Source organism: Rhagoletis zephyria, unplaced genomic scaffold, assembly GCF_001687245.7.
Source record: "Rhagoletis zephyria isolate East Lansing unplaced genomic scaffold, Rhagoletis_zephyria_1.1 Rzeph_scaffold_03451, whole genome shotgun sequence".
Lineage (NCBI taxonomy): Eukaryota > Metazoa > Arthropoda > Insecta > Diptera > Tephritidae > Rhagoletis > Rhagoletis zephyria.
In genome coordinates, this window is record NW_016160534.1 from 32,109 (window position 1) to 49,201 (window position 17,093).

The window sequence follows — 17,093 nt, forward strand, 5'->3', positions numbered from 1 at the left end:
GACTTTTGAACGGGTGGCAACCCTGTTTAAAAAATTAAAAAAAAACTTTCTTAACTTCAACTAGTTCATTAAAAGAACTTAACTTAACTTTTTAAACAGGTGGAAACCTTGCTAAAAAATATTTTCAACATAAACTTTTTTTAAATCTCGTTCATTTGTAACCACCTTTTTAAATTTCGTAGGATTAGTTGGATTAACAAAGCCATTTCAACTTGAAAACCATTGTGAATATATCAAAAAAAAACAATCGTTCACAATGTGAATGATTGTTTGAGTCACTGTATGTATTGATACAAAGCAATAAAATGCCGCGCAAATAAGGCAATGCAAGAAAAAGGTGAAAAAATTACTAAAACAAAACAAAAATACAGCAGAGGTCCAAAAAAAGTAGGAAACATTGCAAAAAAGTAAAAAAAAAAAAAAATCAAAAATTATAATGACCAAGCCACGCTTATCGGTCCCGTATATAAGCGTAAGGCCGCGCAAAATCGTCTCTCATTTGTAAATTAGCAATCCATCGATCGTGTGGCGGTTTTTTCGTGTTGATCTCTTGATTTCTTGCGGTTTTTCGTGTAACTTAATAGTACAACTACTAGCTCGCTCTGTGTTTGCTTTGTACGCTTCTATTGCTGGCAATCGAAATTGGAATTTGAGATAATACTCATACTATATATATCTACGCTTTCTTCTTGTTGTTCATTGTATTTGAGGAGAAGCATATAAGCAGCCATCACTTGCTTTTAAGCACCCTGTATTTTTGTGTATCCACAGCTAATAGCACGCTCGCTCGCTCCGACAATCGTCGACTTTTTCGAAAATTACAAAGCATACAAATATTTAAAGGCGCGATCTTCTACAAAAAAAAAAGACCTAAGAAACCTCAAAAGCGCAGCTCGCACAGTCTCAGCGAAGAAAAGCCAACGATAATTCAGTTCCGGCTAAGGTCCTGTCACAGTCACTTAAAAATCAAGAAAATTTACTAACAGACATTAATCAGCCAGCCACTTCACTTCCGCAGTNCTCTTGATTTCTTGCGGTTTTTCGTGTAACTTGATAGTACAACTACTAGCTCGCTCTGTGTTTGCGTACGCTTCCATTGCTGGCAATCGAAATTGGAATTTGAGATAATACTCATAGATACTATAAATATCGACGCTTTCTTCTTGTTGTTCATTGTATTTGAGGAGAAGCATATAAGCAGCCATCACTTGCTTTTAAGCACCCTGTATTTTTGTGTATCCACAGCTAATAGCACGCTCGCTCGCTCCGACAATCGTCGACTTTTTCGAAAATTACAAAGCATACAAATATTTAAAGGCGCGATCTTCTACAAAAAAAAAAGACCTAAGAAACCTCAAAAGCGCAGCTCGCACAGTCTCAGCGAAGAAAAGCCAACGATAATTCAGTTCCGGCTAAGGTCCTGTCACAGTCACTTAAAAATCAAGAAAATTTACTAACAGACATTAATCAGCCAGCCACTTCACTTCCGCAGTTTTACACCTCGCTCAATTAATTTGCGTCAACGATCGTTTCTCCAATCCACCTACCAGTGTACCCGTGATTTTTTACGCCCATCGCGTCGCCTGCTCGCCCACTCAACATCCAACAACTGCTGCTGCTGCTGTTGTAAACGCTACGCTCCTTAAATCACTCTGTGTGTGTATGTGTGTGTGTGCCTAACCATCCACTGATCACCCTACCTACACTCGTCCGTCGTGTACGTCCTCGCTTGCTTCATTTTGCTTACGCTTGTATTGTGTGTGCGAAATTATCCTGCTCAGGATAATTTGCTATTTTATTTTTTTGCTGCGCCAAAGAAATCTCTACTAATCAACGTCATCTGCTACAGTTTGTTATTTAGTTTCGTTTCGGAACCGGAGCTTTAAATCAACACACCTGCAATACACATTTAACGCACCCGCCTAACCGCAGCAGCAGCCCGGCTTGTGTAGCCAAAGGCAGGCAGTAAAAAAGAAGGCGCAGTTTTTTGCTGTTGCAGCAGTTTTTTGTATTCAGCAAACTGGAGAAGACGAGGTATACACCTGTTCATACATCACATCGAAAAAAAATGACGCAACAACCGGAATGGGGAATAAAATTTTCGAGGTGTAAGTATATAATTGATTGTCATTTTTTTTATATTTTTACCCGTAATTATATAAAAATTATATTTAAATATTTAGAAAGATTAAGTAATATTTTAAGGGTGTTTTAAAGTGACGTGGTACTAAAATATCGTCGAAATGTTTTAAGCGGCTTACGTTTGTATGCGAGTAGTGTGTTTTTACAAGCTTTGATTAAGTGTGGCCTGTGTATAATCAAATCTTGAAATCAATACTAGAGCTCAGTTTTTGAAGCGAAAATGCGAAAGGCAAAAATGAGCGCTTTGTTTTGCACAAAAGCGTATACAGTGTTGTTGCTTTGGCTGCGAAATTTCAAACAGTTCAGCCACAGCGTGGTCTCAAATATTCGTAGCACACAGTTTTCGCTCTTTGCATTTCATTCAGGATTAGCTGTGCGTTTGTGCGAAACTAAAAGTGCGAAATGGTGCCAAATGTTTTCGCACTTTCGCTCAAACGCCCACAGTTTTGCCTTATAGAGTGAACTCTAGTAATGTTTAGCCAGCTTCCCGATGAGCTGAGGATAGAACCTTCAAACTGAGCTCAGAAGCCGATGTCAATGCAATATAAAAGATGAATTAATCCGTTAGGTGGCGCAGGTGTCGAGATATTTCAAAAGCTCCACACAAAGAAAGAAATGAGCAATCGAAAATTCTGCCCTAACAAATACCCAGTAAACCTTTGAGTTGAGGCAGCTGGGAAAAAGTTATGGGGACAGCCATCGGCGTAGCCAGAATAAACTTTAGGGGGGATCGACCCTATTAAGCTGGCATTTCAGGGTACTATTTCATATATATATAAGGAAAATTTGAAAGTTAGGGGGGACTCGAGCACCCCCCTTCCCCTACCTGGCTACGCCCATGGGGACAGCTGATTAAAAAAAACCCCGTTGGGCTTAGAGAGGGAAAAGTAAAAGTCACAAATACGAAATTTCAGATCATTTACTCACTCCCCCTCTCCTCGTATGGTACGTTACTAATAAAAAGTGCTGGCATCGGCGCGATATCGACTAATTACTTTAGTCGCCTTTGCCGCTGAACCCATTAAAGCAAGTATTTATTTTTCAACTGTAATCAATTTTTGAAGTGTTGTGGAATATTCATGTGAAGGTATTTATCATTGATTTGGTATTTTCCTCTATTTTTCTCATCAAAAAACTGACTTTGAAATGTAGATGTTAAAGATTACTAGTAAAAAAAAGAGTGAGTACCCGTTCGTCAGGTCTTGAAATTAAACGCATGTTTTAGCGAATTTTATGTAATTTTCGAATATATACTTGGATCTTTTCGCGCGAATTTGCATATACACATATATAATTTTCAATTTTCTTAATTTTCCATTTTTCCACCAATTGAAAAATCACACCAAACATTGGGAGAAAGGGGAATATTTACACCTATGTAATTTTTTAGTAATACCTTTGTTTTCTGAGTGTGGAAAGCAGGAAATAAAAATTAACCGCAATTCCATCACATTTACTGACTGAGCCCACATTTTTTGCGAGCTTTAGACGTTATAGTGATCCAAACCCTCCCCATATTTTATATTTAGGGTTTTCTAATTAAAGAGAGAGTACAAACTAAATTTTATCGAAATCAGATGAAATTTAATGTTACCGCCCACAAGAGTGCAGGGCGTGGAAATTATCCCATATTTACCAAATTTCATAATTTTCTATTCCTAAGGATGTCAAGTTTCAGTAAAATCGGCGCAGGCTTACTATTATTTCCATATAGTCGTCAGGATTAGCCAATATTGGCCATTTAAATGCGTGGATTAAATTAATGATCTGAAAATGAAATTTTGAAGTTTGAATCAACCAGTTCTACTTAAATAGGCCATCTGAAATTGGGCCTTGGACTACAGAAAGATCTATTTGTCTTACTAAGTATGTGCCTTCCTAGTTTATTAAAGGTAATATATGCATGGTCGGGACATTCATAAAGAAAATGCTGGATACTTGATTACCTAAATCTAGTTGACAGTTGCAAAAAGTTCTATTAGAAGGAAGTCCTATTCTTGTCGCATGGTTGCTACTTTTCTGAATACCTTCCTTATCCTTGATCTGATCGTCCTGTTATAGTCAGGATAGAGTTCCCTGAATATCTTGCAAGTCTGTGCACATATCTGAACACCTGTTTCTAGCTTATTCAAGGAAATGCAGATTAATTTCTATTTGGATTATTCCAAGATATAAAAAAAATATATATATATAAAAAAATTAATGATAAAAAAATAGAAAATTAAATATATCAAAAAATTAAAAAATAAAAAAAAAACAAAGTATATTTAAAATAAAATTAAATTGTGTCACAATGTTGCATAATTCAAGTTTTGAATATTTTTTTATGAAGCGAGTATTCTACTTTTGTGTTTGCTTCCCCTTTAATTAATTAATTATGCAAGCGTCAAACTAAACTTAACGCTAAATACTAAATTACAATATAGGCAGTAAAATATAAATATTTATGAAAACATACATGTATACATATGTATATAAATATTTAAATATACACGTGTAGGTATGTAAGTATTGAAGCAGATGTGAAGCCAGTGTCGGAAAACCGGCTTCTGAAGTTGCTGTTTATGATTTTTATTTTTTTTTTTGCTTTAAAATGCATTCATAAATAAATTAAATGATAAATTATTTAAAAATAAAATTTTTACCGCTAATAGCATTGTATCGAATTGAATTTTTAATTAGTATAGAAAAGAGAAAAAACTGAAAATTAAAAAGATGGAAAGACGTCACCGAAACGTGAAATTTGCAATGCCTGGTGAACTAGAAAATATGCCTGCTACCTAAAGTTATTAAATTTTATTCTTTTTTGTATGTAATATTAAAATGCAAAATTTATTCAACTCTACATGTAATTTATTCAATAGTTAGTGCATTTTCTTAGGATCATGAAAAAATTAACGGTACTTCTAAATTTTTATATGAGATTTGAAGTCGGTTTTGTTTTTTGCATAAAAATTACTTGTTGCCTATCGTATCGTTACTAAATTTTGTGTTAAGCCCGGATCACACGTTTGCTGCATTTGTACAAATTTATACAGCTTTTTATTTTAATCTTTTGATAACACATACATACATACATATGCACAGCCGTCTGACTCGGCCTTTACCGTCTGCTCAAAAATCTGGTTTAATCAATTTGGGTTGTTAACCTTGAATATGAAATATAATCATTTCTGCAATGCAACGTTCTTAGGCTAATTCATGTTTTGATTTTCTAACTTTTGTTATTTCTTTTATTTGACTCGTATTTAATTATTTTAATTTTGTGTTATTACTAGTATAAATCTTATGTACATATGTACGCTTTTACATACATATGTATGTATATATATACAAATAGTGTACATACATAAAAATTTACCTATATTTTGCATAGAATGTTTATTCACTTGTAGTTATGTACATACAAAATTCTCATTTGTAAAAAATGCTTAGAAATGAACATTAGTGTGACTCGGTGCCCTGAGCATAAAGCCTTTCAAGGATGTAGGCTCCAGATCTGTTTACTTCTTCTTCGTATTTGGCAGTATAAGCGTTTGTCGGTTTGGACAGGGACCAAAGAGCTTCCCCCATTGCCTCTATCCTGTGGAAATTGGCGCCAGTTTCTCATCCCGAGTGCAGCAGGTCCTTCTGCAGTTGGTCCTTCCATTTTGTTCGTGGGCGCCCTTGCTTTCGTTGTCCACCCATGGGTGCGAAGTCGAAGGAGCTTTTCACCGGAGCGTCATCACCCATGCGTACAACACTTCCAAGCCAACGCAATCGCTGGCGCTTAACTATGTCCTTGTCGTTAAAAGGCTCATACAGTTCGTCATACCATCTTGTCCTATGCCAGTCGCTCTTGCAAACAGGCCCTTAGATATCTCGAAAGCACCTAATGCTTTATCATATTTGACCGGCATCATCTACGTTTCTGCGCCCTATATGTATAAGAACGGGCATGACGAGAAACTTGTAGAGTCTAATTTTTGAGAAGTTAGTTATTCCAGAGTTTGCTAGTGATAGTTACACTTCTTATACATTTAGTCCTCTAAAAGACCTAATTTAAGAGCACGTGCTGCCAGTAAACAATGCCCTGGCAGCAATTTTAGCAAAAGTCTCGGGTCTGTTCGTCTAAACCTAAGACAAAGACGATTATGACGGCGATGCCGATGACGAATACGAGGGCAATCATGAATACGCAAACGAAGGCCAAAAGGAAGAGCGAGACGAATACCAAAAACGGAAGCGATTACGAAAACGAAAAAGAGGACGGTTAAGAAGCTGAAGACGAAGATAAATACATATGAACACGCACGAAATTGAAGACGAATACGACTACGAAAAAGACGACGAAGAAATACACTGGTGGCTGAAATATTAGATTCGCCTTATTTTGACCAGTTTTGTCTATATTTCTTCGGTTTATTTAATGTTTGATAAGTTCTGATAGTTATGCAACAAACATCGCATAAATCCTCATTTCAAACTTGGTGTAGAAATTATAAAAATTCAACAAATTTTCATCAAAATTAAAACTTTTTTACTACAAATTTTTTAGTATGCAGTTTTATGGCCGCTTTCATTTTGTATAATAAAGTGCTGCAAAATACCGTTGATTTTTGGATTTTTGTTTGCAAAATTTGTTGAAATTTTATAATTTGGAAGAAGCTCGGCCAAACACAATTATCATTATTATAGCCCAATTCTGTGTCGGTGGTAAACATTTTTTTTTTGACAAATTTAAAATTTTTTACTGACAAATTTAAAATTTTTCATATATTTTTTCGTAATAAAAACTGTGACAAGAATTTGTTACTGATACGGAATAGAGCCGTTAAACATTAAATAAACCAAAGAAATACAGCTATAACTGGATAAAAAAACGCAAGTCAATTATTTCTTCCATCAGTATATGAGAAAGCGATTACGAACACGAATACGAAGTTGAATACGAAGGTAAACACGAAAACGATGAGTGCAATACATATTCAATTACGTTTAACAATACTTTTACCATTACTATTACCTCTACCATTACCATTACCATTACCATTACCATTAATTTCCAAGCAATAAATAGAACTCTAAAAATAACGATTAAATTAGATTTTTTTTAAATATGTAAAACATCAAAAAATAAAAACCATTGCCACTGAAGGTGGTCCGAGTAACAAGGAGTTGGCTTCTTCCCAATGCACAGTATTATTTTATGAGTTGCGGCCCCTGCTTTTGGCACCTGAAATGTCTATAAGCAATATAAATACATACGAGTACTTATGCAATGTAATAAAGTTTTCAAAAGCAGTAAATACAACCCAAATACATCTGCACCTAACAACATACATACATCCAAACATATGTACATATCTTAGTTGATTGGACCCACCATTCTTTCTTTCCTGATAAGAATACTTAGAAAAAAAAACCCCATTGGCCAATGTAAGTCATAAATATCTGCAGAATTAAAAACAGGTTTAGTTAATTGCCACATTTATGACGTTGTTAAAATAATAATGGATTTTATTAATTTATTGTTGCTAAGCTGTTTACTGATTGCATCGATTGATAAGTGCTTCCAAAATTTGATTGCCAGCGCCCGTCAACAATTTTGTGCCGAAACATACATATTTACGATTTACATACATACATACATACATATGCTAATAGGTTACGTATATATGTGACGAATTGCGAATTTACGCAAATAAATAATCAAAGTCCTGTGATGGAAGATGCTGTCTTACACTTTTTCAAGTTAAAGTAATCGGTTAAGCTCGATAATTCGATTTTGAGCCGGTTGACTAAGTATAGAAAAGACCAGAAAAAATGCAGGTTAAAGCATTAGCAAAAAACAAAAATCCAAACAAAACATATGTGCATTTGTTGTAATTATAATCAAACATTGTGCCACAACATAAATTAAATACAAAAGTGAAGGTCCTCACGCTATTAAAATAACCAGAAATTTCTGCTCGATACAAATAAGCACTCAAATATATCTACAAGTACAAGTATATCTGACAGCTGTCAGCTAGTACTTATGAACTAAAATAGCGATTAGAATTGTTGGCGCTATAATTGCGATAGAACTTGATTGAATATGCATACGAGTACATATATATATTTGAATTGTAGATACATATGTTTGTGGGCTAACAACTCTATTTGTATAAATATGTACATTAGGGTGCCTCACAAAAAAAATGTGGCTGCTTTTCAAACACACTTATACAATTTATTATATTTTAAGAACCAAATTCATGAAAAATAAAGAAGCCTTTAACTGCTAAATTTGATTTTATAAATCCCTTTAAACCTATTTTATTTTTAACGCATAAAGCCGTACGAGTTCCCCCAGAATATTTCGAAAAATTATTAAAATCTCCGTGAGATGGGCCGATTTGAAAATAGCTCCAAAAATCTGATTATTTTGATGCCGTTCATATAATTTTTTAAACATTTTTAAGCAGACCCTTTAAGCTTTAACCCTTCTATCGCCTGAGGTGATTTTTTGGAGGCAAAAAAAATATTTTAAAAACTAATTTTATTTATTTATTTTTGAGGATATTTTCAAATCTTAATATTTTGACGAAATATTTTGGTATATGTCTTAAAATGTAATAATTTCGATAATTCCGATGGAAAAGCAGTACCGATTTGTTATTTTTTTTTTGTATAGCGAGTGATGCACCCTAATGTACGTACGTAATATTTAATAACAATTAACACATTTATATGCGCGTAACTTCACGTATGTACGTACATACAAACATACTTATTACGTTTCTAGTCTCAGGAGGGGGTGGGCGGTCGACTTTAATATTCGCTATCTTTCGAGTGGCAGATAAACTCTTTTAGTCGTCAGTGCTTGTGTCTAAAAAAAATCTTGTCTCTAAAATAAATTTTGGATATGTTATCTGCAAACATACATATATACATATGTACGTATGTTGAATATACCTTAACACTTGCTAAATTTCGAAATGAGGAAGGGGTTAAACATATCAAATGACGCATGCATATATCGATTACTCGTAATCGGAAGCGTTTTCAATGGTAAGATTAAGAAGGTAGTGAGTGTACTTGGACATAAGTATTTATGTATATTAAACAGTCTTCTTTCTTTTGATTATATTTGACCTTTTTCCGCTGTGATAGCTTAAGAGGAGACCACAACAAAAAAAAAAAACATTCTTTCGAAAGTTCAAAGTTTCAAAATTTCCGGGATTGTGCAAGTATATGTTTTGAATAAAGCCCCAAATAGCTATATAAAAAATATATATTTAAAAAAAAACAATCGAGAAAAACAGAATTTTAAAATTTGAAAAATCGGAATAGCAAAACTATATAAATTAGGATGTGCCATTTATCGGTTAATTAGTTTCTTGATTAGTCATAGTTTAGTTTTAGTAAGCGAAAAGCGAGTTTTTCAAAACTTTTCATGTATAAAACTATTCACTCCACCTCTTATTTTTAGAAATAAGTCACTAACTACTAACTGCCGGTTTAATCAGCAATTTAAATGGAAATAATTTTTTATTTTCTGTCAATTTCCATATAAAATTAAAAAACAAAAATTATAATCATTTTTCACTTAAACTGCTTTCGTGAAATTGGCTGTAATTCATTGCAATAAAAAACTGTAAAGTGAAAAAAAAATTACAATGTATGTATTAAAAAAGTCTGAATATGTAGAATAAAAATAAAACTAACGAGAAGGAAATCTATTTTAATGGCAAGCATGGGTTTTACGCTATGCCTTTATTCGGATTGATTGCTATCAGTCAAAAAAAATATATATATATCACATAAGCGTGTGAACAATTTAATTTATTTCCATTATAAATGTACATCACACATTTGCAATCAATATTATGACTGAACGTAGAACGCTTCCGAAAGCATTTAAAAAAATTATAGTGGATTGTCTAAAACTAAATTGTATATTAAATGACACAGGAAATAGAACAATGCATAAATACAATAGGAGATAGTGGTATGTATGTAGTTGACATTGACGATTGCACGTGGCACATATACATACATACATATACTGCGCAAATATGTATGAGACAAATGTGCGTACGTACTAAAGTTCAATCACTTTTGGCGGAATCTAAAAATGCCGGCTACATATTTAGCATACATTCATGCGATGACACACGAAAACTATTGCTGAATGCATACATAAACCACTTTGAACATATTTCAAACTACTTACGCGTATTTGTGCTGGATGTCGATTGAATACATACATATATGTATTGTACCTGAGCAGTTACAGTACCTACTACATACGTACACTGGGCCAAGAGACTTAGTTTCCTAGTCAAAAGTCTATACACACTTAAAACGGAAAAACACTTTCCAGCTAGCTACTTTTTATATATTATTTTTGATGACATTTACTCCGAATTTAATTATAAAATTTCAAAAAAAAAAAAATTGCGCACTAAATTAAAAAAAAAATGGATTTTAGTGAAAGTTTATATAATTTTAAAAATTTTGGGAAAACTAATAATTAGAATTTTTTTCGCCTTTGAAATTGTAATTTTAAAATTTCGAAAAACAAATCAAGTCAAATCTGGCGGCCTAAAATTAAAAAAAAGAAATGGATTTTACATTTTATTTAATAACAGCTTTAAAACTAAAAGGGATTTTAAATCACGCAGACTCAAAAAATGAACACGTGTTGTTTTTTTTTTAAATTTGTGATGTTTTTTAAAGCAAATTTTTTTTGTTGTTTTTCTATAAAACTATCGTCCAAGGTTTAACCAAAATCATATAAGTCACAGTTTCAAACCTTAGGCAAAATTTAGAAAAATTCAACGAATTTCCATCAAAATTTCAAATTTTTAATCTGAATCTTTAGAATATTTTTGAATGAAGTCCAAGTTACAAACGGCTAAAAAATTCCGTTGATTTTTGAGACTTTTATCGTGACGGATTTTTGCACTTTATACATGTAAGCATGCACTTCTCGTGAAATAAAGCGTCAGTTTTTGTTAATTGCAGTTCTTATTAAAAAAAAACACACAAAATTAGCCTCCAAGAAAAAAAAATTTCAAAAAATCAACGCGATTTTTAAGCCGGTTGAAACTTTGTTCCTTTTGTTTTCCTAAATTTTTTATAAAGTTTGAAACTGTGATTTATATGTTTTTGGTTAAAACTAGATGCATAATTTTATAGAAAAACGACATAATAAATCTAACTCGACGAACATTACGAATATTAAAAAAAAAAATTAGCACGTGATCATTTGTTTGAGTCACTGTTCATACATACATATGTAGCAATAGTTCATAAATTACTAAAAAAAAAACCCCATGAAATAAGTGGACTGATAGCACTTATTATAGGAGCATAAATAATTTTACCAGAAAAAAACTTGAAAAATTTGACTTTTTGCCAATAGTGCAATATGTAGCACGTATGTACAGTGGAGAAAATATAAATAGATAAGAAACATTTTGGTATTCTTTGGCTATTTCCCTTTCGTTTATTTACCATTTATTATTTTTTCATGAGTGTATATCTCATTTTGTAGCACTTTGAAAATTTGAAGCAGCCAGGACTTACCATTGATTTTTTGCAATTTTTTGTGGAAAGCGAAAAATTGCCAAAACTCAACGGTAAGTCATAACTACTTCAAACTTGCACTTTGTTATACTAAAATTGAATTTGCTACAAAACTGCGAACTCAGATTATTTTTAAGAATTCTATATCTAAATTCGTCGAATTTTTATTAATGTTCTACAAAGTTTAAAATTTTTATTTACATGTTTTTTTTTTAGATAGTAAGTTATAGTTTTATAAAAAATTATAAAGATTTAAAAAAAAAAACAACTTGATATATTGTTTCCTCTCTTTTTACGTTTTCGCCACCGTACATATATACACACATAAATAATCAACTAGGAACTACATATAAACATGCGCATAAGCCCCTTTCCTTCGCATGTCATACCAATTGCAAATCGCAATCAATTATTTTAAGCGCCAGTCATTTTTTTTTTTGTTTTAGTTAGAATAATTGTCTTCCTAAGCCACAATTTCCGTAAGCAAATCACGTTCGCGTATGTGGACTTTAGAGTGTGCATTCTTATTTGGACGCATGCGTATCGGTGTTCATACATATGTATGTACATGCATGCGGTTTTTTTTTAATTTTTTAATAAAAAGAAAAGAAAAAACAACTTAACACTGTTATGTAAATAAAAAAAAAAAGAATAACAAAAAGAAATATTTTACAGTCGCTGTCTCGCATATTAAATTGCGATGATTATGTGTTAAAATGACGTGCGTTATGAATTAGAATGAAGTTTGTTAAAACCGAATTAATCCAAAAATAGCCATAAAGTCTGAATTATTTTTTTTTTTGTAATTTTTTTATTAACTAATTCATTTGCATATGTTCGGAGTTAATTTCTGGCTTGCATGTTTGCGGTTAGTTGGTTTTAACATAATGAATTATTAACATTTTTTTACTTGATTAGGTCTATTGAAATATACATACATAGTTATGTATGTATGTGCAGACGAGAATTCAAAAGAATTATGCATGCATATGTACATATGTATGTATGTATGTTCGTATACGCTGGTATGTGATCTATTGAGGTAACTTTCAAGGTTTTCCGACCAGATTTAATGCGTAGATAAATTTTTGGGTCAGTAGTAACAAGCCGATGATTTAGAACGGAGGAAGTAATTTGGCTCAGTCTAATATTTTTTTTTTTAATAATTAAGTCCAAAAAAAAAAACAAAAATACATCATCTAAAAGTTGTTATCAATAATTTCTGGCCGTTTGAGAGACAAAATTATGGGTGTAACTTGTAGACTTTGGAGAAATATACCAACATTTTTTTATTATATACATTAGGGTGCATCACCCTCAATACAAAAAAAAAAATCTGATACTGGTGAAAAATCCGATATTTTATGACGATGCAGCCTGATGTACATATATAATTATTTATTGAATCGCTTAAATAGTAAATTTTAAAAACAAGTTTTCGAATCTTAATGCAATTTAGTTCAAGGCAGACTATTGATCCAATAGCCAATGCAACTCTGAGCTTTTTAACTTTATTTGTAATTTTTTTTTATTTTAAGAGAATATGCATACCACTATAGGTAAATTATTTTCTTAGGTGAACCTGATATTTTCTAATCTTATGGCTGGCTACATCCAGAAAAATTACGGAATGATATTCTCTCTGTTCAAGTGTTGGTAATGCGGTTTACTTGCTCTACATATACTTTTTCGAGCTTATGCAAACGACTAGTAAGGCCACACAAAAAACTCTGAAAAATTTTTACATTGTCGCGAGAACAGCAAAACAATAAATACCACTAAACTTTTTACTTTTGTCAGAAAAATACTAAACAAAAATAAATTTGTGCTTGGCATGCAATGCGAAAAATATAAAAAAAAATACGAAGACTCAAGCAGTTTTCTGAAATTTGATTCAAAAGGTTTTGTATTTGAAGTTCCAAAAATCGCGCATTTTATCCAATAAAAACATGCAACTTCACGCCGAAATCAGTAATTGGTACAAACTATCACGTTTAGTACAAACAGCTGATTCGAACATTGGTTTGGTTGAAGTTCGAAAACTCAAAATTCGATAGAATTTCGCAACACCGAATGAATTTTCATTTCCGACAAAAATCAATTTCGAGTCGAATTCTGCGCATACCTTCTTATAAAAAAAAAAAAAACTTGATAAAGTCTAGTCAACCAAGATAGTAAGCTTGCACTTGAATCCAATTTTTTCTACGAAAAACGTCAAATCCAAATTCCGAATTAAGATTTCTGCGCGTACAGAGACTGAATCTTGAAAATTTCGTTTGTTTTTATTTTTATTAACTTATAAAGTAGGTCAATGCTGCGGAATAAATTTTTAGAAAGTCTATAGGTAATTAACTTTTTTTTTTTTGCTACATGTACATATAAGTATCTATACATAAATACTTTTTTAAAGTGCTTTTGAATTTTTTAGATTGAACATGATTTTTATTTGTATGTACATATGTACATAAGTATGTGCATATGTATATGTATATATGTGAATATGTACATATGCATGTAGGGCATAAATCAAGAGACAGTTCTTATCTCGCTTTCTACGGACCACGGACTTTTAAATATACCACAAAAAGTAGAAAAAAAGTGATTTATTTGCGTGCTTTCCAGTACAAGCTGAATACATACATATTTAGTCACCGTAGGAATTTATTGAATTTGACCTCAAACAGGATATTAGGTTATTTGCGAATTATGTTTCAAGATAATGAATGATTGTAATATAAAAATATATTTTTGACGTTTATAAAAAGAATATACATTTTTCGGCACTTATAGAAGAATAATATTTTATACATACGCACATATCGGAAGTTCAGTAAAGAGTAACTCCAAATTTTCGTTTTTGGAAATTTCTTCATAAAATAACTAAGCTCGATAAGGAGAAAACGTTCAGCCTACCAAATAATTAAACTTTTCAAAAGTTGCGATTTTTTTTTGTATTCCAACTGTATGAATTGATTAAACTTGGATTGCGTTTGCCCACAAAAATTCAAATTTTGAAATAATTCTCTGTATTATTGAACATGCGATATGATATAAAATCTCATTAAATCAGAAGTATTATAAAGCCATCACATTTTATTGATATTGATAAATGTTAATTACATATTTGCACAATATAATTTACCGGGCTCCATAAGAGAAGCTCCGAAGCATACATAGATATGTATAAATGGACATAAATGTGTCTGACAGGTGCTCACCACATTAGGCGAGACAAACGTCCAAAAATAATGGAATTTGTCACGCCAATTTTGGATATAACATTTTTGTACATTCACTAAAGTAAATAAAAAAAAATAAAAATAAAAATAAAAATAAAAATAAAAATAAAATAAGAAAATCGCAAACTACTTCTTTTTTAAATCGAAGTAAAACAAAATATGAAAATATACAATTTAAAAAGAAAAAATTCCACGCAAATAATTAAGTGATGTGATATTACATTTGTTTGCAATTTTTTCCTTATTGAATTTTTCGTCGTTCCCTCATGATCATAATAAAAACGGTTGCCAGTTAAATAAAAGCATCTGCTATTAAATTAAGTGCATTGTATGGAGTGAGTTACAAAATGACAGTTGAAATGTTTTTTTTTTTCGTTTTTACAACGCGCATTTTTTGTACTTTTTAACCGACTTCACAAAAAGAAGAAGGTTATCAGTTCGTCGGAATATTTTTTTAATTATTTTTTTTATGTATGTTACCGCATAACTTTGGACTTAGTTAACCGATTTCTATAATTCTTTTTTAAAAAATGAAAGGTGTTACCTCACCGGTTGTCCCATTCTAATTTGGTTTAAATCCGATCATTGGATCATGAAGAGATTAATGATAATCTTAGATTTGTATATGAGAACTGAAGTCGGTTTTGTTTTTTTTTTTTTTTTGCTTAAAAATTACTTGTTGATTTTTTTGCATTTTCTCGCCCACCTTGAGTTCATTTACTTACATAAATATGAATAAGCCAACAACTTATGCAATAACAAAAAGAAACTAATCTGTCAATAGGCGATATCTAAGTACACTGTAGTAGTTAGCAGGCGTATTGTGTTATAAAAGATTTTATAAGCGCGTTTGTATATATGTGCATTAGGGTGACCCTTAAAAATGAAATTTTAAGTCTCACCCCCTCAGTCGCTAACACAACGGTCAAAGATATCACATATACATTTTAGTCCCGATTGGAGACGGTTAAGGCGTGTTGCACAGGAGTCAAAGTTCAGATTCCCCTATGGAGACTCAAAAAATTCAAATTATTATTTTTTTACGCCTTACCCTACTTAAATCGGGACCAAAATTTATTTGTGGCATCTTCGACGTTAGTAGTATCGGTTTTGGGTATTGATGGAAAATATATTAATTTTAATTTTTTGAGTCTCCATAAAGGAATCTGAACTTTGACCCCCGTGCGACACGCCTAAACCGTCTCCGATCGGGACCAAAATACCTTTGACTATATAAGCATCGATGTGGGGGTTGACGTTTAGGAAATCTGATGTAATAATGTACTGCGGAACCCACTTGCATGACAGCAAAGCATGTGAAAGCATTGAACCAGGCCTCTACTTCGCTTGGAGTGACCACCACTCCGGCATTTAATTGGGGTTCTCACCGGGCATAGCCTGATGGGAACCCACGCTAGCAGGATGGGTATGCAGTCAAACGACTACTGCCATAGCTGCCGTGATGAGGATCAAATCGAAAGCGTAGAGCATTACTTATGCCACTGTCCTGCATTCGCGAGAGCTCTCATGGGCGCTCGTTTCTCCACTATTCTTTTGAATATTTAGATGAACTCGATTCAGCTATTACCTCTAATTTTGTGAGCTATATTAGGGCTACACATTGGTTTCAGTTCAAAGGTTGGTAAGGGACGCAAGGAGTCTCTAATATGGCATCGAAATGGGTTCACAGTGGTTTAAGTGTGTCATTTTCCTGTGCTGGATTAACTCGGTCTTAATCCGGATCAACTGCTGTTAATTCCCGAGTTGATCCGGATCAACGCTGCCGTCTGTTTATGCTTTATCATCCAATGATCGGCTTTAAGCCAAATTAGTATGGGACCACCTGTGAGGTAACACCTTCCCTTTAAAAAAAAGAATCCGACGAACTCATATCATATTGAAGTCAGTTAAAAATTCTGTTAAAAATTTGAAATTTTGATAAAAAAATTTTAAATTTTTCTAAATTTTATATAAAGTTTGAACCTTTGTTTTATATGATTTTGGTTAAAAGCATGAGCAATATTTAAAAAAAAATAACAAAAAAAATTAATTTGAAAACATTGCGAATTAAAAAACCAACCAACATGTAAACATTAGTTTGAATCACTGTAGATACATCTCTACATACATACGTACATATATATGTATTTAAAA

At 32.3% G+C, this 17,093-nt stretch overlaps 1 protein-coding gene across 1 annotated transcript in view; it reads left to right on the forward strand.

The window, feature by feature from the left end:
• The first annotated feature begins 1,027 nt into the window (after window positions 1-1,027).
• Window positions 1,028-17,093, forward strand: part of LOC108368996 (Dietary and metabolic glutamate transporter) — a 28,385-nt gene continuing 12,319 nt past the window's right edge. Inside the window, exon 1 of the mRNA XM_017623960.1 lies at window positions 1,028-2,108. Within this exon, the coding sequence (XP_017479449.1) occupies window positions 2,069-2,108 (40 nt within the window). The 5' untranslated portion in view covers window positions 1,028-2,068. The remainder of the gene's footprint in view (window positions 2,109-17,093) is intronic.